This window comes from Aythya ferina, assembly GCF_964211825.1.
Source record: "Aythya ferina genome assembly, chromosome: 3".
In the NCBI taxonomy this organism is placed as follows: Eukaryota; Metazoa; Chordata; class Aves; order Anseriformes; family Anatidae; genus Aythya; species Aythya ferina.
The window spans coordinates 62,154,127-62,181,724 of NC_140298.1; the positions used below are offsets into that span (position 1 = coordinate 62,154,127).

At 45.8% G+C, this 27,598-nt stretch overlaps 3 protein-coding genes across 12 annotated transcripts in view; 1 reads left to right on the plus strand and 2 right to left on the minus strand.

The window, feature by feature from the left end:
• Positions 1-18,183, plus strand: part of ANKRD6 (ankyrin repeat domain 6) — a 100,394-nt gene extending 82,211 nt beyond the window's left edge. For 2 of the 7 annotated variants that reach the window (XM_084514354.1, XM_084514355.1), the window contains 13 exons: positions 2,536-2,634; positions 3,144-3,242; positions 5,597-5,695; positions 6,632-6,730; positions 8,885-8,983; positions 9,169-9,273; positions 9,572-9,676; positions 9,938-10,075; positions 10,446-10,622; positions 12,157-12,309; positions 12,890-13,003; positions 14,698-15,037; positions 15,889-18,183. In XM_084514354.1, coding sequence (XP_084370480.1) covers positions 2,536-2,634; positions 3,144-3,242; positions 5,597-5,695; positions 6,632-6,730; positions 8,885-8,983; positions 9,169-9,273; positions 9,572-9,676; positions 9,938-10,075; positions 10,446-10,622; positions 12,157-12,309; positions 12,890-13,003; positions 14,698-15,037; positions 15,889-16,448 — 2,187 coding nt within the window. In that variant the 3' untranslated portion in view covers positions 16,449-18,183. The remainder of the gene's footprint in view (positions 1-2,535; positions 2,635-3,143; positions 3,243-5,596; positions 5,696-6,631; positions 6,731-8,884; positions 8,984-9,168; positions 9,274-9,571; positions 9,677-9,937; positions 10,076-10,445; positions 10,623-12,156; positions 12,310-12,889; positions 13,004-14,697; positions 15,038-15,888) is intronic. The other 5 variants (XM_084514356.1, XM_084514357.1, XM_084514358.1 and 2 more) reach the window with 5 other exon arrangements.
• A 1,612-nt stretch (positions 18,184-19,795) lies between these two features.
• On the minus strand, positions 19,796-21,778 carry LYRM2 (LYR motif containing 2). Its single transcript, XM_084514361.1, has 3 exons — positions 21,703-21,778; positions 21,360-21,500; positions 19,796-20,409 (listed from the first exon to the last, which is right to left on the minus strand). The coding sequence occupies exons 1-3, from the start codon at positions 21,745-21,747 to the stop codon at positions 20,329-20,331; spliced, it is 267 nt and encodes an 88-aa protein (XP_084370487.1). The 5' UTR covers positions 21,748-21,778; the 3' UTR covers positions 19,796-20,328.
• Positions 21,779-22,925: 1,147 nt separating this feature from the next.
• MDN1 (midasin AAA ATPase 1) overlaps positions 22,926-27,598 on the minus strand; it is a 93,973-nt gene continuing 89,300 nt past the window's right edge. For all 4 annotated transcript variants that reach the window (XM_084514365.1, XM_084514363.1, XM_084514364.1 and 1 more), the window contains exons 100-102: positions 27,314-27,377; positions 25,384-25,526; positions 22,926-23,936 (exon numbers count right to left, since the gene is read on the minus strand). In XM_084514365.1, the coding sequence (XP_084370491.1) occupies positions 23,748-23,936; positions 25,384-25,526; positions 27,314-27,377 (396 nt within the window). In that variant the 3' untranslated portion in view covers positions 22,926-23,747. The remainder of the gene's footprint in view (positions 23,937-25,383; positions 25,527-27,313; positions 27,378-27,598) is intronic.

Here is a 27,598-nt window from a genome sequence, read left to right on the forward strand (position 1 = left end):
GAATATTGCCCGGGACCAAACCTGGGCATGGCTCCCGGTGCCACCCCACATCTTCAGGAGGAGCTGCCCAGGCCTGGGCTGGGCTGCTCTGGGCACAGCAGGCCCTGAGGGAGACCTGCTCCTGCAGCATGGGGGTGCTTTCAGATGTGTTTGGTCTGAATTTAACTAAGATCCTGTCAGAAGTAGCTGCCATATCCGCAAACCCCCCAAAGCTGAATGTCCTTTGACCTCACTGCAATTACTGTCATGAGGCTGGGTGAATGACAACAGCAGCCTTGACTTAAAGTGTACTCAGTGAGGGGATCCTTAATTACAAACTAAATCCCATACAATCCATTTCTGCCCCCAGTCTTATCTCCATGATCAATTTTCCAGCCTGCAAAGAAGTGGTAAGCAGCTACTCATTGTCAAAGCTCCGTCCGTCCCCACGGCAGATGTCATCTTGTTTTACTCCTGGTTGCAATGTCCTCTGGAGTTTTGCTGGGGTAGCAATTACAGGTTGACAGGGTAGGTTGATGGATTACATTCCAGGTTGCGGTCGGGAGGTGAGATGGCCTTTGCACCGTTCACATTACCCGTTGCTCTGCAGTAGGGTGTTAAGTTCTGCTCTGGCTTGTTAGAGAGCAGATTCCTGTGCAGGAATAGTTACTGGAAGCTATCTGACACTTGCACATGTGAGATGGTATATTTTGGAAGATTTCCATAACATTTTGGTTATCTTTCAATGTAGAATAAATACACAACTTCAGAGACCTTGCAGTGCTGTCAGTTTTGTCATACTTTGCGTTTTTCTAAAAATCCAGGTTCCTGGGACTATTCTCGTGTTTGTTTTAACTCTCTTCAGATACAGTGGGAGTCTTAGTAGGGCAAGAAGAAATGTAAGCATATGTTACTTCTACAGATGAAACACAAATAGCAAAAGAAAAAAAAATAAACACACACACCTCAGTGCAGTTTTTTAAATCAGCTTCATGAAAATAAGCCAATTTAATGATTTGCTGATGTTGGGAGTTAGCATTGCAGGGGTTACTGAGAGGTTGGAGTTGGCAATGCTCATTTTGCCCCTGTGGATTGATAACTGTTTTGCTGTCATTAGCATAAAAGAGCCCCACTGAGAGCAATTTTTAAGTCAGCTGCTAATTGCCTTTGAGAACAGATTATTCAAATTATCCAGTTATTTAAGTAATTGTAGGCTGTGGGATAGAAAATATGGAAATCCCTTTAGTTTTAGTATTTAGTATCAGGTAATACCGGATGATAAAATTTCTCTACTACAAATCTTTGTATCTCTTTAGGACTAGCTTCCTGCAAGGCTTTATTTTATTCTTTATTTTTTATTTATTTTTATTTTATTTTTTTTTCTTCTGCAGGGTACACTGCATCTCTCTCTCCTTTGTGTATTTTTAGTGGACATTGTCTAAATAAGCAGAAGCAGATTGGGCTCCCACTCTGTTGTTTATTCATCCCCCAAAAAAGGCTGTGTGCTGCTTTGAAGCTAGTCTTTGTGCCTGCACTCCCAGGCTGTGCTTCAGCACTGCAGGTTCAAAGCAACTTCAAAGAAGAAACACGACAGGTTGTCGGGGGAGCACTGGAGACACTGCAGCTTGTTTTCCCATTGATCGGTGTCTTACATCCCTACATGCTGCTGCATAAATCCTCCTATTTCCCCCCTTTCCTCACCATCTCACAAAAATGCACATAAAAATAATGTCGATAGCCCAGATGGGCAGAGCAGGGTGAGAGATCTTGGCCTCTCTAGCTCAGCAAATAAGTTCAGCAGTTAGAGGGGAGATGGATGGGTGGTCAGGTGAGATGACCGCATCAGCATCGTTTCTTTTGGAAACTTAGCCATAAAAGAAATAAATGGATATAAGAAACTTGCTTGTTGCTGCAATGTGGCAGGTCCATGAGAAGGGAAAGTCATTTGGACCTTAAGATCACTCGGTTGTTTGAATGAAATAAGCTGATCGTCTTGCAGTTGTGATCCTCATCATAAAATTGCCTCCACTCTTAGCACTAATTGGTAAATCCATCAGAGGTGCTGAAGACACCAATCTCATCTCATGCTCCTTATCCTAAGCAGGGCTGATGGAGCAGTCAGAGCCCAAATGGGAGAGCCTCATCCTGTTAGTGTAAGTAGTGGAGGATCATTGTGATGAATTATGACAGCCTGTAATTGCCTTTAGAGATATTGTTGGTTATTAGGTACGTAGTGCCAAATGTGTTAGCTTCCCTGCCTTGTAATACTGCCATATTTTTAGAAGACTTCAGTGCTGTGTATGGAATTGTGATGAGTTGAAAACTTCGGAAAATAATTGTTTTATAGGTCTCTGATGCTTTTTAACTTCATTAATCTTGGAAACTTTAATGATAGTTGTTTATGGGGACTGTTTTCAAAGGCAGCTTGGATCTAAACAGCACGTGTTGATGATGCAGCCTGTGTGTGTGCTGTGTGTGTGTGTGTGTTGACTGTGTTTGTATTAAGTCAAAATCGGGTGGCAATAATACGGATTAAAGATGTGCTTCTTTTTGCAGGGTGATCAGACAGCATTGCACCGGGCTGCTGTCGTAGGGAACACCGATGTCATTGCAACTCTCATTCAAGAAGGTTGTGCTTTGGACAGACAAGACAAGGTAACAGGCAAAAGCAAAGCCCTGTGGGGTGGCAGCTTTGCCAACCAGTAATATTAAGATCTCATTGACGGAGAAATCACAACCATACTATGCCCTACCCAAGACACTGCACAGTTTCCCTCGATTATCCCAGAAGCTGAGAATCCCAGGCTGTAAATTTAGTTTGTAAATAAAGATAAGTCCATGTTCCCAACAAAAGCTTTTGGGCTATACTCTGCTTGCAAGGATAAGTGGGGAAGAAGTGGAAGGTGAAGACAGCAGGAGGTTGAAGATAGGAAGAATAGAAAGGAAGATGTACCTAAGGTGTTTGTAGAAGTTACTTTAAGTTTTAGTCTGGGATATATCTGCATCTGCTAAAAATAAATAGAAAGTTAGCTAGCAGGAAAGGAAAGAAGATTTATTTCTCAAGTGACCAGGTGACACATGCAGCTGCTGCAGTCTGAATGTAACATTACTCTGTGTGTGGACCCAGTGCACTAAACTTCTCCTCTTGTGTGTGTGCTCTTCAGGACGGGAATACCGCTCTTCATGAAGCTTGTTGGCATGGATTCAGTCAGTCTGCCAAAGTGCTCGTTAAGGCAGGAGCTAACGTGCTTGCCAAGAACAAGGTGAGACACATACAGAAGGAGCTTTCATTTCTGGTGTAAGGTGGCTGATTCTCATCGCTGGAGACTTTTGGTCATGGCATTTCTCAGGAGGTTGGAGACCGGCTCCTCGTGGGACATTTTTCCTCTTCTTTTGCATCTGTTATGCTTGGATGGTCCCTCCACAGGCATGAGGAAATTCTTATTTTGCTAGCTGATGCTGGAGGAACTCAATTGCACTTTGATACACCAGTTAGAGCAGAGGAACACTGCAAGTCCTGTGGAAATCCCCACATTGCTCTAATTTATATGGAGTGTATTTGTTGTGATTGGTGTGGTTTAAAATGAATATGAGTTGTATTAATTGGAATGTGGCATTCAGAATCAATTTTCAGAAAATGGAAAACAGCCAAATGAATGTAAGCCATAGAGGGAAAAAGTAGTTGTGTATCTTTTGTGAGAAAGTTCTTCCTGATACATAAGTGTAGGCTCTTACCAAAGCTTGTAATGAACATGGATTATCCTTCTTTTGGTATTTATAATACCTCGAGAGCACGTCAGAGGAAAGAATAACAAAGCAAGGCATTTTAATTCCACACTAACTGTAATACTTGTGGGGAGACTTGTCTTCAGTTCACTAATTCAAAGGTGAATGAAATAGCAGTAGCAGCCCGTGGTATGAGCTGAGTTAGGGCCCACAGTGCCAGTGGATTGGTCAGGTTGCATGGGTGGCACCGTGTCCTTCATTACAGGCAAGAGGGTTTTGGGATGGTTTTATGGGATCTCTGAGCATTTTTTCAAGCAAATGACATGATATTTTGGTAAATTACAACAAAAAGTGCCAGGGAAGAAAGGCGAAAAGGGAGATGTGGTGAAAGTCTTAAGATTTTGAATAAGAAAGCCTCAGCATTGCCTTGGCACGGTTCTCTGTCTTTCCATGTGTGTGTATGCATATATTTGTACAATTGTGGTCACTTGTGGTATGTAGTTACATCATCTTTGATATTATTTTATGTGTACTCCTTCTTTTATATTGTTCCAACTTCCAGTTTTTTTCCTGTGTTGTTCATCTCGATTTGCTCCAAAGGTACTTGAGACCACTTCTCATGCTTACACATAACAGACGATAGTACCTGACTTTATAGGCTGCTGAACCATTTAACTCCTGTCCCTGGATGTGCTTGTCTCTCTATATGTGTATTTATGTACAAAGGTGTGTGTTTAAGAGGCAAGTCGTGTTATCCTGCATGCTCGGACGCCTTAGGGTGTTAGAAAATTTAGCTTGTAATACAGCATCTGTCAGCTGTTTGGAGACGACCTCTCCTAAAAAGCACACGCACAGAATAGCTTAGCAGTGTTAGCATCTGAGACATGACTGGCGTACTGCCTGAGTTCCTTCTGTGCTGATCCTTTGATGTCTTACCTGTACAATCCTCTCCCTTTGCATTTGATCATTTGATGCTTTTTAATGGACGGGGCCTTTTCTCAGGAGCTGCTGAAAAACAAGGGAAATGTGCATGCTTGCACTTTGACCCTTTCTGCTTTCACGCAGAAAAATGAAGAGCTTAATTCTGCTTAATCCCAAAATGGTTTCCTGGTCTCTCAACTTTCAGTGATATTGATGACAAGGCATAATCATGACAGTTTTCCTGGCAGCCAGGACTAAGAGCTGTGTGCAGGAGCACCTTGCAGTCCCGTGGCTTATGCCTGGACATCTTGAGGCTTTGGCTGAACGGGTCTCACTGCCTTGTGAGAGGGACAGGAATTTGTCAGATCCTGCCAAGCAGCAGAGGACGGGAGGATTTCGGTGTGTTTTTGCTGTACCTCCTGGTTAATTTCTCCTGGGACTGCCTGGGGGACACTTGTGCATACACACTTCTTGCAGCACGACATCCTGAGCACAGGATTTAAAAGAGCAATGCAACTGAAGAGAGTTTCTGTAACAACTGAAATGCAGAGCCCACGCAGGACACCAGGGATTTTAAAGGCAAGTCAGGTGGCATTTGAGGAATGGGACAACACATGGGGAAAGCACCTGGGTACCCGTATTCCTCCTGCCCAGCAATCACTCTGAATACACAGTTTATTCTCAGTTTATTTTCAAAACCCAAAACATTTTCAGGCCAGCAAAAGCCAAATGTACGAGAAAAACTTGTCAGACCAGCAAAATGCTTCACAGGGTTAAAAAAGCAATACGCAGGCAAAGTTTTTTTTTACTATTTTATTTTATTTCTTCCAGTACAAAACTGCATGTTGGAAGAAGCAAGTTTCCCAGCCCTGGGTGGATCTTCATGTGGGGAGACCTGCGAGGTTTGGTTTTGTAAAGCTCCTGTCCAACTTCTAAATACGACTTCTGTGTTTTCCTGTGTTTCTCTAAGGCAGGTAACACCCCTCTGCACCTGGCTTGCCAGAACAGCCATTCCCAGAGCACTCGTGTTTTGTTACTTGGAGGATCCCGAGCAGACCTCAAAAACAATGTGAGTTTGGAAAAGGACACATGTTCATTTTCGTGTGCCTCTGTTGTGGCCATACTGCTTTAACTCGTGGAAGTACTCAGGTTTTAAACTGTGATTTTTGTCAAAAATTCAAAACCAAACCACTAACAAATGTTTATAAATGTTGCACAGAGGAATGCTTGCAGTAGGGGCTGGGTGAGGCGTTGCTTGCACCCGGCTCCTGAGTGGGGCTGGAAGGAGCCTTTTGGGGTCCGAAGCATGTAGTGTCGTGTAATTCTGCAGTGGGGCTCCTCTTTCAAGAAGGTGGGAATCTTACAGGGGTTTTATGCCATCACGGTGAAAGCCTTCAGGCCTGCCCTCACATCGTGCATACTGCGTGCTGGTTCCTCACGTGAGGTAGATTCAAGGTGACTTCACAGCTTTCCTCCTGTTTTGTAATGGATCTGGCATGACAAAGGCAAAAACCAAAACCAAACCAAACCTACAAGTGGAAGCCAGATGTCTTTGTCCTGCTGAATAACCCGGGGCAGAAGCACACTGAAATGGAAACGTGGGGGCTCAGCTCCCAGCTCAGCCCCAGCTGCCCCTGTGCTGCCCCTCCTGGGAGCTCAGCTCAGGCCCCACTCCTCATCTGTTCTTCAGCGTGTGTGATTTTCCAAACCACACTGGTTTTTGGGAGCCAGGAGGACAGATATAATGCAAAAATGTGAGCGCGGGGCTTTCTAATCACATCGTTTTCCATCAGTGGTTGAAGAATTGGTGCCCCCTCCCTCCCCTACCCCAGCTATCGCTCAGCTTTGTACCAAAGGGAAGACAGCATTGCTGTTTGGTGGGGGTGGGGGGTGTGACGTTTGCTGCTCTTTTTGGTTTAACAGGATTATTGCATCTTTGAACACCATGACGAGTGCAAGCTTTCTTACTGCAATGACATGCTCAGAGCTTTGTTTCTGTTTGCAGGCAGGAGATACCTGTCTGCATGTGGCTGCTCGTTATAATCACTTGCCCATCGTTAGGGTGCTGCTCAGTGCTTTCTGTTCTGTCCATGAAAAGAACCAGGTCAGTGCATGAACCTCATTGCGACTCTGCGCCCCTCACCCGATTTTCTCGTTGGAAAGAGAGGTTCCCACCCAGCAACCCCACTTCCCTGCGTGTCTCACTGTGCTGCCAAGTGCCTCGGCTTCCCAGGGTAGCTTTAAAGCAATGGCACCTCAGTGGTTTATTATTTTGCCATCACATTTGCATCTTTTCTTTAAAACATTTCCTATTTATGAGGCGCTGCAAAGCTGTGTTGGTGCACAAAGGGGTCTGGGGAGAGGCTTGGTCATTTTATGGGGCCCGTTTTCTCCTCCATCACTGGGTGGTAACGATATCACAGCTATTGCAGGGACACTGTGATGCAGGGCTCACTCATGCTCAGATGCTGCAGAAGTGCAAATTTCTCTGGAATACTGCATTTTGCAGTAGTGGGAATAAAAATACAGAAAAAATAAGAAAAAAAATATGCTTTAAATTCAAAGCAATGATCAGTTTAACCTAGGATTAATCATCCATGGTTGTTATATAGGGAAGAGATTGCTCGCTGTACCTGTAGCACAGCCTAATTGTGTGGAATGGATTTAGTGCAGTAAAACATCTTTTTGCACAGGGGGGCACCACTTTCCATCTTTTTTTTTCCCCAGTACTACCCAAAGGTGCTCCATATTTGCACATCTCATGGTTTTAGTAGTGGACACGCCTCATCCAAGTAGCAAGCAGTAAGATTTCCACTGGCCTTGGAGAGCTGCCAGGCAGAGAAGGACCTGGGAGTGATGGTGGATAGTCGGCTGAATATGAGCCAGCAGTGTGCTCAGGTGGCCAAGAAGGCCAACGGCATCCTGGCTTGTATTAGGAACAGCGTGACGAGCAGGGCTAGGGAGGTGATCGTCCCCCTGTACTCAGCTCTGGTGAGGCCGCACCTCGAGTACTGTGTTCAGTTTTGGGCCCCTCGCTACAAGAAGGACATCGAGGTGCTTGAGCGGGTGCAGAGAAGGGCGACGAAGCTGGTGAGGGGCCTGGAGAACAAGTCCTACGAGGAGCGGCTGAGGGAGCTGGGCTTGTTCAGCCTGGAGAAGAGGAGGCTCAGGGGTGACCTTATCGCTCTTTACAGATACCTTAAAGGAGGCTGTAGAGAGGTGGGGGTTGGCCTGTTCTCCCACGTGCCTGGTGACAGGACGAGGGGGAATGGGCTTAAGTTGAGCCAGGGGAGTTTTAGGTTAGATGTTAGGAAGAACTTCTTTACAGAAAGGGTTGTGAGGCATTGGAACAGGCTGCCCAGGGAAGTGGTGGAGTCACCATCCCTGGAAGTCTTCAAAAGACGCTTAGATGTACAGCTTAGGGATATGGTTTAGTGGAGGGCTGTTAGCGTTAGGTTGGAGGTTGGACTCGATGACCTTGAGGTCTCTTCCAACCTAGAAAATTCTGTGATTCTGTGATTCTGGATGTGTCTCTAGCATTTTATGTAGACAAAAAGAAATGTGCCTTTTTTTGCAGGGCAAAGGGGACAGGGGGGCATTATATATGGGTGCAGTGTCCCTCGGAGAGCTGCTGGCTCCGTTACCAGCCCCTGAACCCGATCCCAGCAGTCTTCACCTCAGTACCCAGGAACAAGGGCCAGGCAGTGTTTGAGTGCCGGACCCATACCGCCTCCTGGCTCTATTCCAGAAGCTGTTTTGTTGGTTTTTTTTTTTTTTTTTTCTTTTTTTTTTTTTTTTTTTTTTCCTGGGGAATCTCGTGAAGAGAAAACCGACCGTCTCGCTGCTGCTAATTACCAGATAATTTCTGAGTAACGCGATACACGACCACCTGCACACCAAGGAGTCAAAGGTGCAGCAAAGAAAAGCTTGCAGCGGGCAAACCCGTTCTGCCCTCAGGAGTTGTATCCACTGGCTGGAGGGGAGCTGGGCTGCCTCCAGCTGTGCCGTGTGTCACTTCACTTAATCAAAGCCCCTCACCAGCACCTTGTTTGCATTCCTCAAAGCGAGGCCGGAGTAGCTCTTTGCCCCTCCTGTCCCCTTCTGCCCGGCTCTGCGTTTTTGTGGAGCGAGCCTCACTGAAGCTGGGTTGTTGCACAGGTCTTCTGGCCTCTCAGCACCCCACTAGAAGCTGAGATTTCTGCCAGGCGAGACCCGAGGCCGCGTTTTACACGGCTGCTTTCTGCTTTGTGCCTTGCAGGCGGGAGACACGGCGCTCCACGTGGCTGCTGCCCTGAATCATAGGAAGGTGGTGAAGCTGCTGCTGGAGGCCGGGGCCGATACGGCAGTTGTCAACAACGTAAGTAGGACGTGGAGCTCCTCTTGGAGTTTGTGTTCGTGCAGGCTCTTCGACGCTCCAGTGTGGGCAGAAAATATTTGGGTGTTGAATTAAATCTGGGTACATGGAAGCAGTCACTTTGCTCTTTTGCACGGGACACGTACTAACCTCCGGGGGAGAAATCCTCCATTGCCAGTGTTCTGAAGGAAATGCTGTTGTCTTTTTCCTCTCAGGCAGGTCAGACCCCTCTAGAGGTTGCCAGACAGCACAACAACCCCGAGGTTGCACTTCTGCTCACTAAAGCATCCCAGGTATGTCGCAAATGTCTTCTGTTGGCAGCAAACTCTGGCCCTGACACAGGTGGGGCTGAGACTGGTTATCCCCAAGGGGCCACAACGCCGTAGTCTTAGCCTTCTTCTATGAAAGGTGCCTACGTTCCTGCTGGGTGTTGCTTAAATACCTGCTCTGCTTGGCCCATCAGCATCTGAGGGTGCTCTCTCCTTTCTGTATTGTCTTTTATGAGAGGTGAAAACTTGTCTGCTTTATTTCTTGGCTTCTGTATGGGGAAGGAGCATGGCATCCCTCAGTAACAGTGCCCTCTGCCTCCAGGTCTCACGCTTCAATCGCGGCAGAAGCCTGAGGAAGAAGAGGGAGAGGCTGAAGGAGGAGAGGCGAGCTCAGTCGGTGCCACGGGATGAGGTGGTACAGAGCAAGGTACAGCCTGGCGTTACCAACTCCCTCTGCTGCCACAGAGGGAGCCTGAACAAAAGCCACTGGGGCTCAATCTGCCTGGATCACACCTGGGGGTGACAGCAGCAGCTCCCTGCATGGGCCAGCCAGGGCAGGCCAGTTGTGTTCTGCTGCTGGGTGCCCACCCGGGTGTGCAGAGCAGCTCAGGACTAGGAAATGGGAGAAAACTCCTTTTCCCTACTGTCTCCCCGACTGCTCTGAGCCCCCTGTGTCTGCTCCACGCAGGGCAGCGTCTCGGCTGCTGATGACACCCAGAGCAGCGACCAGCCGCCGCAGAGGAAAACAGATCTGAAGGATGAGCCCCGGTCCACCTCTCCAGATCCCAAAGGGAAGAAGAGCAAAAAGAAAAAGCCAAAGGAGAAGGTATCAGTGGGTTTAAAACAGCAGAGAAGGGATTGTTGTTGAGTACGGGTGTCCCTCGGCCATGGCAGTGAGCCAGGGCACCAGCTCTGCCCTGCTCATGGGGCAGAGGCAGCCTTTGGACAAAACTGGTTTCTGGTGGGGAAATTCTCCTGTTGAGGGTCACATAGGCTGGGTTTGTGCAGAAATCTGCTTTTTTTTTTTTTTTTTCTGACAAAAAACAAGATTGAGGTGAGAAATGCAGCTGGATTTGCGTTTTAATCAGGTTTTTGCAGTAATTATCAAAAAAGATTTCTCATAAAAGGGTTTCCCGCAGGGAATAGTTTACTGAGGGGCTCATCAGCAGGTAAAATGTGGCTCATGCTTTCTGCAGGTTTCAGCACTCTCCGACCCTATTTCCCCAGCCGACCAGCAGACACTCCCTCGGCCCCAGCAGAGCCTGCCAAAACGCAGAAGTAAACACCACTGCTCCTCCCCGCCGCCTCCCCACGAGGTCCGGGCCTACCAGCTCTACACCCTCTACCGAGGGAAGGATGGGAAGGTGATGCAGGTGAGCGAGCTGCTGCCTCGTGGGGGGAGGCTCGCTGAGCAGCACCCCTGGCTGGTCAGACAGAAAATGCTCTCGCTCAACTCCACATCATGGGTACGAAGTAACCACTGCGGATTTATTTTCCTTGCTTGGGTGGTGTTATGTACGCTAAGGAACAGGTAAGGAGTTTTGCTCTAGGAAGTAGTAACTTTTTGGAGGCAAGGTGTGACCAGTGGCTGGGAATGGCACTAGAACTTAAAGGATACATGTTAAAATATTGAGATTTCTGATAAGGAAGGCAAAAGAAATTTTCCAATGAAAATAAATGAAAGTTGTGTGAGCACTGACGCTTACTCCTTAAACCCCGTCCTCCAGTACACTCAGTACAGTCTGTCTCAATTCTTTGTTTATTGCAGCAAGTCTTTGGGGATTCTGGGATTACTGGAGGCAGGAGCTGTAGAGAAATTGGTTTACAGACCGGGAGTAGCAGCTCATGTACATTTATTTCAGTTAAGAAATGGTTATTTTACTCCACTCAGTTTATTTTATTCTGCTAGTATTTACCAGTTCACATTTCTATAACAGCATGAAATCAGCCAGCAAATTACCCCGTAGACACTGCAAACATCTGCACCGTTGTTTTCTTAGTGTTGCCTTCCTGCACCTCTGGGAGATCGATCCTTTCATTTCATTAACTTTTCACATCCCCCCACAGCTATCCTTGTTCCCTTGCTGGAAAGAAATTCAGGAGATCACTCAAGTCAGACTTCAGAGGCTTTATACGCCTTGTTCTCCAACATCACTGTGTGACACAGGGGAAATTTCCAGGCAGGGGCATTACGGCATTATCCTAATAGGATAGGGAGGAAAGGAGAAGGACTTCTCAGATGTTAAAATGAGTATGTCCCTATCTGATGGGCAGGTAGGGAAGATGTAGGGAGCAGGAAGAGAGGTGCAGGGAGCAGGTAGGATCTGTACACAAATCTGATTGATTAACAAAGATGAGCTTAATGCAGACAGACTCCCTTCCAGCATTTCCTGAAAATACAGGACAGTGTCACGCAGCTCAAAGGCAGGCAGCTGGAAGGTCAGCCAGATGCCTGCAGGGTGACGGGAGGCAGGAGAAGTGGGACCTTGCCTTGCAGTATGAAAAGTGAGTACATGATTGGCATTAGGTTAAAAAAAAAAACGCATACACACAGCCACAAGAATCAGACCGTACAACTCAGAATTACAGCACCGAGACGAGGGTACAGGTCTGCCAGGCGCTGCCCTCTCCTATGGCACACAGTCAGTACCCCAGCATGTATGAGCTAACCCCACTGCTGCTCATAGCCCTGACGTTGGGAGTTGTCCATATAAATGAGATTAGTCCATTTCTATGCCATTTTTCCAATTAATGTACTGTTTGCTGAGCTGTCAGGTAATATTAGGAGGGTGAGCTATGGTACGTGGTACAGAAGAGCTCAATAGTGACTGTAAGAAGCTGTGATAATGTTCCGAGGGCACTAAGAGGCCAGCAGGATGCAGCAAGCAAATGTTTGACTCTTTTCAGGCGCCGATCAATGGATGTCGCTGTGAGCCCCTGATAAATAAACTGGAGAATCAGCTGGAGGCAACCGTGGAGGAGATAAAAGCTGAGTTTGGGACAGTACAAGATAAGATGAATGTTAAGCTGGGCCAGATGGAAAGCAAAACTCAACATCAAGTAAGAATATGACCTGGAGGTCTGTTCGCCCGCAAGATTATTAGAAGCATATCCTAAGCATAATGAGTGTTTTCATTGTCATGGTTCGTTTGTTGCTTCTTGCCTTGTAAAAATGAACCTGAAAGCTAATACTCAAGACCAGGGAACTGTGACATTCCACGGGGAGCTAATGTTGCAAGCTGGGGGCTTGAGAAAAACACATCTAATGTGCAAGTGGCTTCAGGTGCTTCTTTAGACAATAAAGCTAAACTGCTTGAGGGAAACTTAGAGAGAGAATGCTGTCCTGCAGCTGGTAGTTTGTAACTGTAAAAAACCCTTTTGCTGAATTCTCTTTACACTGATGTTTGAGATTGTTTAAATTATTTTTAATGTGTTTTTTTTTTCATTAAATAATTTTGCAATCGGACCTTTTTGCAAGCTACACCAAATTGTAGTTGGCACCATTTCTGGAAATGAAGACTGAAAGACAGAGCGTACTTTGACTTGCAAGGTCTGCAGATGGGAGTTTTGTTTTTTTAACATGATCGCCTTGGCTAAATCGTGGTTTTTTTTTTTTGTTTTTTTTTTTTTTTTTCCCCAGCTCCGTGTTTTAGACAAGCTGATGGCAGAGCGGCTGTCCGCAGAGAGAACTGAGTGCCTTCATCGCCTGCAGCAGCATGCTGAGCTGGAAAAAAACGAGGGGGAGAAACGGCAGGTAGGGCTTGAAACGGCTCCTCCCTCGCAGCTCAGGTAGATCCGCACAGCAGTTTTGTTCCAGCAAGCAGAGAGAATAGCGGGGAGTTACCTGAACTGCTGGAACAGGCAAAGGGACTTCAGGGAACAAATGAGTCCTGCTCACCACCTGAATCTCTAGACCAAAAGTGTAAAGCTGTTGCATTAGAAACAGGCGGTGTGAAATTCAGTCCGACTGTTGCAATTTCATTTGGTGGGCCCGAAGGTGGGATCTCTAACAAAGGTATCTTTTTTTTTTTTTTTTTTTTCCTAACGTAGTGCTTTGTACAAATTCCTACAGCTGAATTTGCAACAGTTGTGCTTTAGCTTTTCCTTAGTTATAGGCTGTCTGTGGTAGCACCTGCAAAGAGTCACAAAAGCACAAGATCCCTGTTGGTCCTTTCGTTTCTCATTCACTTGGTTGTGTGCCCTGGAAATCTCCCCCTTCTCAGTCTCATCTTTTTTCTCCCACAAATTCAAGGCTGCAGTTCTTCCCCCTGACTTTGGCAACAGCACGCCACCTCCAGGCTGTGTACTGCTGCCAGTAGGCAAGTTCTTTTATAGGCTTGTTAACCAACGTTACAAGAGGAACTGTTCCAACTGAGAGCCAGCTCTTGCTCCTCTGGCTTCTGCACAAACTCACCATTAAAACATGATAAGAAAACCGTGTTTCTCCACTCACAGTAAGCTTAAAACACAATTTGTTTTCTCACTGCTGGGGTTCTTCTGAGAATGAAGAAATGAATACTCGTTGTTCTAGTAAAAGGTTATGACTTTTTGTAAGACAGTTCCAAATCTGTGTTAAAAGGCTGGCTGCTGTGATAATCCCAGTGTAAACTACTCACACCCACAACACAGTTTTCTCCAAATAAAAGTACTTAAACTCAAAAAGCTTTAGGTTTTTTCACAGTAAGAGGCAAGAACGATATTGGCTTCTATGATGTCTTAGGCTTGTGCTCCCACAGGACTCGAAATTGCCATTGAGTGGTATCAGCTGTCCGTGTGCTGCTGAGTCCAGCTGAAACTACTGAAAAAATAAGCTGGCCTTTTCTAAATGCATGGACTAAGTGTTCAAGCTCATGAGAGGGTCTGACCTAAATTCATGACGCCATGTGCGTACAGGGAGAAGAGCTGCTCATTTTCAAAGTGATCACTGGCAACTGCAGAGTTGACACTTATTAAGCACTTTTGTAATTTAAAAGCTGTTAGTACTTTATCATGTGTTGGGCTCATCTTTATCACTGAATGAACAGAAGAGCAGAGGTTGGTACGAGGCTGTGTCCCAGAAGTGTCTTGAACTGAATTTCACTCTTAAAAAATGGCAGCACTGGGCACACGGTAGAAGCATTGCACTTGGAAAGTGCCTGTTATTTTATGATTAAATAAGTCGGCCCTGAGCAGAAGGCTTTGAGTTGCATTAGAAAAAGCAGAGATTCAACTAGAACAGGTGGTAGTTTGGACTAAAGCGGTGCCTTTCCTTAGCTAATGTGTATTTCCTCGTCTTTTCTGATTTGCAGCACTCTAAGTACTCCCTGTTGCAGTGTCTGTATCTGTCCAGGCAGCTAAGCCCACTGGTACCAGGCTTAGCTCGCTTTGTCCTTGCTGCCCATCCTCAGCAGCCCAGCAACCACAGGCTGTGAAGCCAGGATCCTCTAACGTGCATCCTCTTCCTCACAGATGTCCCTGGTGGATGAGCTGAAGACCTGGTGCATGCTGAAGATTCAGAACCTGGAGCTGAAGCTTTCTGGCGATTCCAGGTCGTCGAGGCCAAAATCAACGCTGTCCACCTGCGAGTCCCTGGCCGAGACCCTGGACACGGAGAACAACCCGCACAGCGCCAAGGACGGCAAAGCCCCCCAGCCCCTGCTGCCGTCGGAGGGCTCCCACCAGCACTCCTGTGCCACGCTGCCCAACAGCCTCTCGGAAGACGGGGGAAGGAGCAGAGGCCCCGGGCCAGAGCAGAGCTTCGGGCAGTTCTGCATGCAGCAGGACGGCGCCTCGGGTATGCCCCTGTCAGGTACTTACCTCACGCTCATCCAAAAGCAAGCTCTTTACCTCACGGGGGGACGCTTGTGTTCACACCACCGGCACTGACTCTCTCTATGTGCTTTCCGCCACCCGTATGTATTGTGTCAAGGCAGCCGCTGGGAGTATGTAAATTATATTTTTACTTGTGTGGGATTGCTCTGGATCTTCCTAGCGTTGCCGCTGTGTCTTTGAAGCCCAGACTTGCGATGCTCTGAATATTGACTGCAATTTCTCCAGCTTCCCAGTCAGAGTTACTTCAGCCCTGTCTGCCAGGAAAGTGCATAGATTATCCAAAATCCAGTGAAGAAAGGATCCTGTCTTAAGAGCTTTTCAGATACATGGATACTGTAATGGCAGGGGGCAAGGATGTGAACCTAAAATACTAATTTCCCTTGTTAACATTTATAATACAGGGATATAGAAAGAAATCTACTTTTTCTACTTTTTTTTTTTTTAATTATTAATTCATTATGGAATGGGAAAAAACACAGCTGAAAACACTGAAGCCTGTTCAGGGATCATGGGCACCTGAGGATAAAGAAGACCTTGGTTCACGCCACTTCTCTGTGCTTGACCAAGGAAGCTTCCGAGTAAAACGAACCAGTCAGAACACAATTCCAGCCCAGATCTCCACATCCAAGAGGAGCACTGTCAAAGCCATGGGCTTCTGTAAAATCTATCCCTGTATCTATCCCTACAGGGAAGTAACAGACGCCCCTACAACACACGCTGCATGGCACATGGGACACTCCATCATTCAGCACACTTCGTATAGCAAGGATTTTTGAAGGCTGACGTGCATGCCCATGGTTTTTCTAACCCTGTGTTTTTATTCTGCAGGTGCAGAGCAGCAGCTGATGGCTGCTGGACCCGCTGCTGCTTCAGCCCCTGCTCCCGACGTGAGGCCGAAGGACAAAGCCGGCGGCGCCAGCACCTTCCAGCGGTTCCAGCAGGAGCTGCCCTCTGCCGAGCTCGTGGGCTCCAAACTGCGCCACGTGAAGGTTCAGGCGGCCCTGCAGCCCCTGGCCGAGCCTGCCAAGGCCGAGCCGCCGGGCGGCTGCTTCGTCGACAGAGGAACTCAGACGAAGAAATCCAGCAAGGGCGCGCAGCCGAGGCACAAGGCGCCGCACCACACCGGGGCCCACCAGAGCCAGGAACCGCCTGCGGGGCAGGCACCAGCCCCGGCGCTCAGAGACACCTCGCAGGCCCTGGAGCTCACCCAGTATTTCTTCGAGGCCGTTTCCACCCAGATGGAGAAGTGGTACGAACGCAAGATTGAGGAAGCCCGCTGCCAGGCCAACCAGAAGGCTCAGCAAGACAAAGCTGCGCTCAAGGAGCACATCCGGAGCTTGGAGGAGGAGCTCAGTAAGCTAAGGACCAAGGTGCAGAAGGAAAGCTAGCGGGCACCACGCGGGGCGAGGCCAGCAGCAGGACGCCCTCTGGAAGCGGCAGGAATTTGGGCTAGGTGTGGACACGTCCTTGTGGTGCCTGGCCCGTCCAAACAAAGCGCTCTTTTTTCAGGAGTAGAAATAACTGGGGAAACTCCAGAACCCAGGAGCTTCATACACAGACTGCCCCGACCACCAGATGCTGCAGATCGACCCCTTCCTCCTTACCTCCCACAGCCCGTGACATTTTGCACTCTCAACTTTCAGGTGCTGCTTGAAAACAAATTGCGTTAAGAACCAAAACCGCGCGCCAAGAAGGGAATTTTCTCATTTCCACCTGAGTCAGGTGTGGCGAGGGGGTTCCGCACGTAAACCTGACGCCCAGACTGAGATAAATCCCTGTTTGGGTGTTGGAGAGCCTGCGGCTGCTGCTCCTGCTGCAGCTGCTCACCGCAGCCTCGCTCTGCCCAGCTCAGGCAGGGAGAGGCGTGGGGCTCCTGGCGGGGGAGGCCAAGCACCCACCGAGGTGAGCTGCCCCGTTAGGTACAGGGGCTTCTGTTGCCACGTTGCTTTTCTTTGGGTTTACATTATTAAAAGAAATGCTAAATCAGGCTTTTTTACGGTGTCCCGGTGGCAAAGCTCCTTGTGGTTACGGAGTTGTGGGGGCTGTATCGAGTGATCCGGCTGAGGAGTTCTGTTTAGGGCACGGATGGCGAGCATTTTACCATGACCACGCTCCACTTGCTGAGTGCAATTTTTATGGAAAGCTCTTCTCCTTCAAGCAGCAAACAGCTGAATTCACTGAAGAAGCTAGGAAGCAGTCCTGTAAGGAAGTGAAAGCTTGGTTCCCTCTATGCAGACGTTTATTTTTCTGTGGGGTCAGGCTTTCCTCCCAGCTGCCTTTGTCTGGACTGCCTTCCTTCATTCCCCTGAACAATTCCGCTCTCTGTTTTCCCCCACGTGTCTCTAAAGAGAGGGACTGGGCCCTGGTGAATCTCCAGGTCTCAGGACCGATCTCCAGCCCCGCAAAACAGAGCTCAGCAACATTTTCACATTGTTATGGCTGGTTTGCAATAAAAATCACAGCTTGCAGTGACTTTCTGACAGGCACCAAACCGTAATTCACAGAGGGTCACATTTCCAATTCTGTTTGTTCCAGCAGTAACGCCCAAATTCATCAGCTACGTTTGGGTCCCGGTGCGCTGCGTGCACGAGGGGCACCGTAACTTGTTCCTGCATCCCTGTAGGGTTCCCTCCATGCTCCTCTGGGAAGGCTCCACGAGATTCCCTTGATCCGAGTCAATGTGCTGAACGAACCCTGACAGAACACGTGTACAAAACCAATTCTAATACAAGGTGGCAGCAGATGCCAAGGAGAAAGATTTATTTTTTCTATACCGCAGAGCCCTAAAATTAATACAGAACACTTTCCAGTATTGAAGACACCATTAACGAACTAGCAATTAAGCTTTTTGTGCTCTTAGCAGCTGTACAAAGCAAAGAAGAATTGTACTATATAACTATTTTTAAAAATTCCTATTAATGCACTATCGAAGCAGGACGTGTACGTGCAGCTATGGCAACACTAGTTTTATTGCTCTGACTTCCATAGGCATATAGACACTTTCGTATGTTTACAATTTTGTTTAAGCGACTGTAGGAATGCAGAAGCATGCTATTTAAGTTTTATATCCCCCTGATAAAGTGACTTGTTTTGCCAAGTAATTAAAATACGTGTTGCTCAGAATCCTTGCGTTGCCATTTTCTATCCAGAGAAGAACAGACAAAATCAGAAGGGAAAGGAGAAATTTGGACTGCAGAGTCGAAGCTTTCGTTATTTTGTGTTTTGGCTATAAATCAGAGAAGTCAGGTCTGCCAGCTATCACGGAGTGAGGCTGCACAATGCTGCCACACGCTCTGGACCTCGCCCAGATGCGAGGGAAACACAAAGGCTGTGGTTTTAGTGAACCTCCTGAACGTGCACACCTGCGCAAGCCTTGCAGCAGGGATTTCAGGCAGTAACTTGGCTGCAGAGTTACTGATTTTAGAGGTTTTATGACACTAACAAGTGTACTTACTCTAAGGGGGAATTTTCTTAAAATTCATTCCTACTCCTCTGCAGCTCCTTCTTCATTCAAAACTACTGGAGTTGAAGAACTTTTTAAAATAAAAACAAAAAAAAAAACCAGCCGTATTACCTACCTCTCTCTCAGGCACGCTCTCCAGTAAACGCAGGTGCTGTAGCAGAGTACCCGTGGGCTCCTGAAGGTTTCTGGCAGGCAATTTTGACGCTGCAGAGGCTCACAAGGCTGGCAATTGCAGCCAGCAGGCCTCAGGTCGGGTGAGGCGCTTGCAGGGCCGTGCCTGCCAGGGGCTGCAGCCAGGGCCGCGGGAGGAGCGCGGAGCCTCGCGTCCCCTGGGAAAGAGCCGCGGCTGGTGGGGATGGAAATAAACCACCGAGGGGAAAGGGAAAGGGGAACTCCTGCCGTTCCCCCCCTCAGAGCAGTGCAAAGCGTGACTCCAGATTCTTACCCTCTAGCACCTGAATTATTTGAAATCGTCCTGCTAAGGTTTCAGAGAGACCTACCTCAGCAAAGACAAGGATTGCAGGATTATGGCTAACACAGATCCAGACACCACCTCCACAAACAAAATGCTCGTTTCCACCCACAGCTTTTTTCTCCCACACATATCAGCTGCAGAAAACCAAAGCCAACTCATTTTTCCTATTACCTTACCTTATTTTCATTCGTTTGAATTTGATGTCCCGCAGAAGCAAAGGGCCGTGGCTGTTGTAGATGACCACAGAATGGCGCCAGCAGCCCCAGCCCTGCTCGTGCAGCACCAACTCCAGTCCAGCACTGTCCAGGCTCAGGAACTGAAGCTGCAGAGCAAGCAGCGTGCCCAGGGCTTTTTGGTGCTCACTTTTGGAGCATTAACAGCAAGGAAAACAAAACAGAATGATCAGAACACTGCAAACCTGAAAAATAATCTCCCCTCACTGACGGAGTTTGGTCAGCCCTTTCTACCAGAAAACACTGGCTAAACTCTGAAAGCACGACCTGAAATGCGTGCAGCTACTGAGGAATATCTACTGCTGTCCAGCTACTTCTGTCGAGAAAATCCCAGATGCACCTTGGCATTTTCATCAGTAAATTACATGAGGAAAATAAAAGATACGCTGCAATTCAGGGAGGTAAAGGCATTTTCAAACTACACAAATTAAAAGTAGTTATTTCCTATTTGTAATTCTGCCTTAAATTGGTTTTTTGATACTACCTTCAAGATACTTCCTATTAACATGAGAATAACCATTCCCGGGGCTAAAAATCTCTCATTCATTGTCATACATACAGACGTGGCTTTTTAAGTTTTATTCAGCTGTAACTGAAAATCAACATCTACATTAAAAACTTTTTTTTTAATGTAACGTTTTATTTTCTTAGACACAATTATTTATTTCAAATGCTTCTTCTTTCTAAATTCAGGAAAAAAAATACTTGTGGTGGTAACAGCTGTTCCTCTACCATGCCAAGTGTTACCACTCAGACGCACCACAGTAGGAACCAGACAAAATAATCGGGTTTATATTCGTTTTCCATTTCCCCAGCAACACACTGCTGTTGTAATCTGGGGGGTTTTCTGCTTTTCCTGCAGCACCTGCTACAACATCCATTCAGTTCTTCGGGGTCTTTTGTGTCTGAGTGATTCCCATGTGGAAGAATAACCAAGCCGAGAAGAAAGGGATGAAAAAAAAACAAAAACAAACAAACCAAAATCCCACTGTGGTAGATTCCATCTTCAAACATTACCAGGATGTCATCAAGGCCTGCTATTGTAACCAAATTCTGGTTTTCAGCAGATGAAAGTCCAGCTGTCAAAAAAATGACACTCAGGATTTTGCCAGCTTAAGTGTTCTTTGAAGTTCCTGAAGTTGCATATTGCCTTGAGTGATCATCATCCTAATTGCATCCTGTAAAACAAAATTGAGGCTACTGAACAAACACATGCACACAGGTTTTACGCAAGTGCACATACCTTAACACATTGAAGTATACACAGCTTCTTACCAGCACTGTTGTGATCTATTTCTAGCATGTACAGTAACACTATAGTTGCTGACATGGTTAAAAAAAAAAAAAAAAACAAGTAATTAATTTTATCCAATTCTTTAACAATGTGTTTGGGGGTTGGTTACATCTTTGCTTTAAAACTCAGATTTGGACTCGATTCAAACTCCTAGTAGTATTTTTTTTTATGCCTGTGTCTACTACCTTTGCAAGTATATCGTGACAACTACTTCCTGGCATTATGAAGGCAGATGTTTAACAGAAAAAGGAGATATTTCCATCAACGTTATTTTCTAAGCATTCTTATGCTCTGTCTGCATAACTCACCCACCAATTCCCTGAGCACTGGTTAGGAAAAGAAACAAACTAGAAAGCAAAGGACAAAAGACAGGAGAAATAAGAAGGTTTCTGCAATTCAGGCTCATATGTACGGAAATCCAATTGCATCTTTATTGGCTTAAATATAGATGAAACTAAAGATTAAAAAAATAAGCTGTAAAAAAGCCTGAGCATTGATAAGTTTAGATTATTATCATGCTATTCAATGCATTTTTTTTTTTTCTGATTCTTGATTTAGGCAAGCAGGATTTGTTGGGTTTTTAGCTTCTTAATCCCAGGATGTTATCTGGAAGTCAGAGAACTACTACCCCCATGAAGTAAGGATGATATCCAGAGATGCTGAAGTATTTCTCCACAGAAATGCCTCGTAAGAGAAATTAGTCACAGCAGACTCCTTACGAGCCTCGATGTGCCACCCCCAGAACAAAACCAGGGGGCCAAGCACAGCACGCAGCGCGCAGCGCTCCACAGGCAGCAGCATGCTTGGGATCGCCCATTTATTTCCCCTCCTCACCTCCTCCGTAGCATCCTTATTTCTTCTGAACTCCTCCCTGGCCCACTCCTGCAGGTAGCGGCGATCTGCCTCGGCGGGGACGTCCCGCAGGGCCCTGAGGATCCTCCTGTAGAGCTGTAGGACCTGCTGCCGCCTCAGGAACTGCCAACACACAGCCGTCAGCCCGCCGCCACGGCCCCGGCCCCGCCACCAGGAGCCGAGCTGCCAGCGGCTCCGTCCTGCCCGGAGAAATAACCACCGCGCCCCGCACCTCCCTCCATAACACGCCAAGCGGTTGTGCCCCGCCACCCAGCCCCGGGCGAGGAGGGAAATTCCCCCTCAGGCGCTGCCATTTTGCCCGCACCTGCCTGAGGGTGAGCGCCCCGGGGGGCAGCCGCCCGGCCGCCATCTTGCGCGGCTCCGCCTCCAGCGCCCTCAGCGCCGGGCCCGCCCCGGCGGGAGGAGCCCCGCGGCCGCCATTTGCTGCCGCCGGCCGGGGGCGGGCGAAAAGAGCGAAACAACTGAGGGGGAACTGAGGGGGCGGCTGCCCCGGGGTGGCTTCGTGCTCGCTTGTGCCGAGTACAGTGCGAACCCTGCGCTAAGTACGGAGAAATAAAGGAGATTTGTGTAAGCGTTTGACTGTGCTCTGAGCATTGTTGATCAAAGCGTGGCTCAGGCTGCAGTCATCTGTGCCAAAAATAAGCCCTTAAGAAACTATAGCTTACAGTCAATGTCCTTGCCCTCTTTAAGAAAAGTAGGTAATAGTTGTGGTTTTTATATATATATATTTTTTATTTTCCCTTCCCAATATATTTTCCTTGAGTTCCCTACTACAAGTACTCAGGATACATTTGAAATGGCAATGCAGCCCAGACAATTTTCTCATGATGTAAAAACATCTATTTCCACAGTTAAATTTCCCAAACCGTTTGTACATTTGTATGCGTAACACATTTGTGTAAAAGAGACCTACATAACCTTGCAGGGATATTATATAGTACCTGACATTTAAATCCTGAGGGGACATCACTGCCCTGATATGTTTTCAGTTCTGAAATTTGCTCATCGTGTATTAGTGGGGCAAAGCTCCGGTACAGCCACGAAGGTAAGGTGAGAAAACTCTCCTGATCTATCTCACACCTCAGGGGCTTGGCACAGCTGCATCTCAAAACAGCAACCGTGATACTTTGGTTGAGATTTTTCTATCTGTACAGCAAAGAGAACAAATCACATCCTTGGTAACACATCCATGTTCCATCTATTTTCTGATCAACTCCTGCACCACGCTTTGGATTGGACACCTTCAATTTCTGTATATAAAGGATGTAGAGTAGACGTATTTAAACAAGTTTCCTGCACATTTTCACTGTCTAAACAGACCAGGGAGGAGTCAAAAGACAAGACCACCACCAATCAAAGCTCCATGCTGGCATATCCTCATAAAAGATGTTGAAGTTACATAAACCAGGATACATTTTCACATGAAAATTCAGATTTGTGCACTGCTAGAGAATGCTGTCTACTTCCATGTGGAAAATCCAGTTGATCAAAGCTTGAATAAATTAACAAAAAAGACAGACAGCATGATTACAAACAGTGGTACCTCTTTTTATTAGAGCCAACTATATAAGATGCATAGCTTCTGCAATGAAAAATCATGTCCATGCTTTAAGACATCTCCTTAATGAAACATGTCCTCAATGTCTGCCTTGGACACTGGGGCAAACTTCACAGTGTAAACTGATAACACAGGGATTACTATATGGCATTATTCATCAAACTCCCTGATGATATTATCAGCCAAAAATCAGCAACAATTCAACTGAATGCGTTTAACTGCAGAACAGTTTCAAGTATTCAAGTACTTAATTTTTTTGGTTGCTTAAAACCATCTGAACCATTAATTTTTATTTTTTTTTATTTGGTTGCTTAAAACCTTCACCCATTTCCTCCCTCACCCCTTCCCAAAGAGGTGGCTAACCATCCGGGTGAAGCTAACGAGAACTTTTTTGCAAGACAGCTCAAGTACTTCTAACACAGAAATGCCTTCCAAGAAGCAAGACTGATTTTTCTTATTGCAATAGAGAGGAGTAGGAATAACTTTACCTCTTTGAACATTACAAATAACTTATTACTTAAAAGGAAAAAAAATGTAATACAAGAGAAACTGAAGAAAGTTTTACATCATTTACGTAATAAGCAATGAAAAAACACCATCTCACCATTGCATAATCTCCACATGGGAGAATACACCTAAACCATTTTGTTCTCAGGCTGTCTGGCTGCCAGAGGGCAGCTCTTGTATGTTAATCCTACTTAAAAAGAGACCTCAGGAACCCTCCGATGAAACGTCGTTTCATGTATTTCAGCAGTTTAGCAGCAATAAGGTATTCGTTTTGTCTACAAAGTCTACAAAGTGTCCGAGGCAGTCACCAGTTCAAACCACTGTCTGAGTGCGTCACTGAGAGTTTCTGGAAGCGCGTTCACATCCCTAAGGATCATGTAGAATGGGAATGGAAATTCTTCCATGTAAGATCTGATTTCAGGCAATTCTCCAGGTCCTTTGAATATAGGAACTTTAATGTCCAAGATGGAATCCTGTAAAAAAAAAAAAAACTCACGTGACTACACAACTACACACATCAGTTATTCTGTTTTTCAATTTTTTATAATTCTCATCTGTTAAAGGTTAATAAGTTTTAATATTGAAAGGCACAAATATTCAACAGTAAATCAAGTCAAAAGCTGAACACAAAGCTCTTAAATATTTTTGTCCTTTTAAACAAAAGAGCTTTAATCAAGCTTCTGCAATACCAATTTCCATAAAGAAATCCTGCCTTCCTTAGTATTTTATAACTTTATTTTACTGTTATCACTTTCCTTGTGCATTTGGTGCCTTCCCAACACTGTCATCTGTAAGTATTTTAAGGCTAAAAATGCAAGTTGAATTTATGCAGTGACTGAATGCAACAGGATTCTTTAGCAATGTTTTTAATTTCAACACTAAAAAAAACACAAATTCTGCTTGTAAAGGAACTTAGTTGCTCAAGTGTAGCAGCTCAGAAAATGAATAACCCTTGGGAAAAGGACATTTCACTGCCCAGAATTTTAGCTTGCCAGAGTAACTAGATTAGGTATAATCAGAGTATTGTAACAGCTTATCAGAAATAGTTGTTAGGTTTTCTATGAAAAAAAGGTATAAAAAGCAAATTTGAACTACAAAATTAGAATCTTCACCACATAATTCAAAGTGAAACTCAACTTCGTTCACTTATTAGAGTCTCCCTGAAAAGCTCCCAGAAACACTTCTTTTCCAGCTACTAAATATTCTATCCAGTTTTCTCAACTCAGGCACTACTCGCACACGCTTTTATGTCCCTTGTTTAATCTCATACTGGCTCCTGCTGTCATATCAAGTGGAAACTGCTGTCAGAAAAGATCATGTTCTACCAAAATTGAGGCAGAAGAACGCATCCCTTAGGGTCCCCAGCACAAGAAGGTCACTGATATAGAACAAGTCCAGAGGAGGGCCACGAAGATGATAAAGGTGTTGGGAGCACCCCTCCTGTGAAGACAGGCTGGGGTTGTTCAGCCTGGAAAAGAGAAGGCTCCACTGGGATGACCTTACAGCAGCGTGCCAGTACCTAAGGGAGGCCTACAGGGGGGCTGGAACTAGGTGATCTTTAAGGTCCCTTCCAACCCAAACCGTTCTGTGATTCCATGGTTACAGAAACTTTGGATTTACCAGCCTGCTAGCTACTTCTCTGGAGAAGAAAATCTACAGCCACTATACTTTAAGATAGAGTTCCGATTTAGATTTTGTGACATGGAAGCTTTTTTTGTGTGTTTTTAAACACTAAAGAGGATAAACATAAAAATAGGAAGAAATCCTACAATATTTCATACATGAAAAACTGAAGCTGGCCTAAATACCTTTGACCTCTGCAAAAGATGAAATAGCTCTAAAGCACTACAAAGACAAGAAAAAGATTTGCTTTGGTTTTCACACAGCACTTGAACACTTTTCCCTTGTTCACTGACTTACCCGGGAATTAGGATTGTCCAGCACTACGAAAATAACAAAGATATTGGCATTCTGAGCTGCTTGGACTGCTGCTGTCACTCGTTCCTTGCCTTCCAAGAAGAGTCCTCTTCCATCAGATACAATCAAAAGCAGCTGTGCTGTTTCTTGTGCACAGAAAAAAATAAAAATCCAGTAAATTAGAGTAAGGCATTTAAAAGGCAAATAGACTATTTTTTGTTAGTTTTGTGGCTATAATGCAAAAATCCCCAGAGCTTTCTTAACTTCCTTAAGTCTTTATCAAGTAGAATTCTATGAGTTAACATTAAGTTGCAGATACAGGTGGGTCAAAGAAATCTGTTGTTTGTTTTTTTTCCACTGTATGAAACCATTGAGATCAACTGGTAAAAAAACAACAAAAAAAATAACTGTCCATCACAAGGAAAGACAAAAATGCATGAAATATGCATAAGGAATTGAGTCATAGGCTTCTCTTTCATGCCCGGTAGGTGCCTAGGAGTTCAATACTGGCTGGATTTTAAGAGTCCAGCCTTGGTGAAGTTGCAGCTGCTGCAATGAAATGGGAAGAGTCCAAATCTACTCCTCCAATATCAGGAACCTATGGACCCACCTATATTAGCGTTTCATTTTGGAACACAGCACAGTGAGACTATGCCTTTGAGACAGGTTTCCATATTGTCTTCTCTTTACCAGGCTTGGCTCACCTCACAAAGCAATACTGGAGCACACAGAAGGAATTACTTTCGGATGAAACTAAACCAAAAGACAGGCTCCGGAGGCGCAGCCAAGGCAACCACTACCAGGCATTCAGGACTTGGGACCACATGAGCTAGTCTGAAGTAACCCCCCTGACACATACCCAGCACAAATGCTGGGTTCCTCAGCACTAATCATTTTGCTAGAGACATTTTACTTGCTCACTTTGCCTCTGGAGCCAGAGATATATCCCTCTAAAGAGGTATTCTACCTAAGTTATATGCCTACTATCTTTTAATGACAATGGAAATTACAGTAACTAGTCACAGCCCCTCCCTCTCATCCCCCTAAGCATAATATCTAGGGAGAGATGCAGAACATTCCTCCTTTTCTGCAGACAGTGCTTGCTCTTTTTACAAAGAGGGATGATATATTCCACTGCCTTTTCTCCTGCTAGCTCCCTGATTCTGGGGCTTACTGCTGCACTCTGACCTAACTCCCCAGGACAGGATGCTGCCCCCACTCAGAATATCCCAGCAGCCACGGATTATAAATCCTAGACTGCCCACTTCTTGGAGTACTTTAACAAAAAAACTTTTGAAAATATGGGTGTCACCATGATAAGCTTCTAACGAGCACAAGGCAGTCTCTTAGGCTAATTGTGGGTCAGCCATAAAGTGGTAACTACTCTAACTGTGGGTCAGGCATGAGGTAAGAAGCCTCCCAGCTTCTCCTGGAAACTCAAGCAGCTCATGACCAAAGTCTGCATCACACTGAAAGACGTGAAGGAGGCAAACCCGTACCCTCCTCAGAAGCACGCTTCTGGGTACCTATGGGAGTCAAGCTCTTGCTCACAGAAAGTGCTGAGGTCAAGACCCGAAATGTCGAGGGATTTCAGGCTGCTAGGAGGCTGGATGATGCCAGAAAGCAAGCACTGTCTAGGGCTTAAACATGATCTGGAAACATGACCCAACAGGGTACGGCAAAGCACACCTTTTTAAAAAGTTTTAAACAAAATTTCAGTGAACTACTGACTGATATGAGGTAGGCGTCTTCTGGGGTCTGAGCTAAACTTTAACCAAACATTCCTTTTGACAAAGCAAAACCCAAAGCAGCCCTAAGGCAAGTGACATCTCTGTGTCATCCCAGTCTTTCTGCCAAGGTATTACTCTAGGGCTGTAGTGACTCTGGGACATTGTGCTGCCTCAGCAGCAAACATACTAATAAAAACACTCACCTGGATTAACATTTTGAGACAGCTGCTGTGCTGCAGCAAACATATTCGACGATGATTCTAGAAACTGCAGAAGAAACATAAGATAAAAGTTACCTTATAAAATACTAAACATAGGAATGATAACATTTTAAATAACACATTGCTGTATTTCAAATGCCGAGATAGTTTAGCTTGACCACCTACACAGATGCATTCCTTGGCATTTTCTTGCATTAACTCCTGTTTGAATTCAGTACATGCTTTTGAATTAGAGAATCTTTAGAAAATCCTTCGATCTGGATTTAA

Excerpts from the sequence above, each read along its gene's own strand:
- LYRM2 (XM_084514361.1), bottom strand. The coding sequence starts at position 21,747 with ATGGCGGCCGGGCGGCTGCCCCCCGGGGCGCTCACCCTCAGGCAG. Across the intron at positions 21,501-21,702 it reads GGGCGCTCACCCTCAGGCAG|TTCCTGAGGCGGCAGCAGGT; the intron begins GTGCGGGCAAAA and ends GTGTGTTGGCAG. Across the intron at positions 20,410-21,359 it reads ATAAGGATGCTACGGAGGAG|GATGCAATTAGGATGATGAT; the intron begins GTGAGGAGGGGA and ends TTTGTTTTACAG.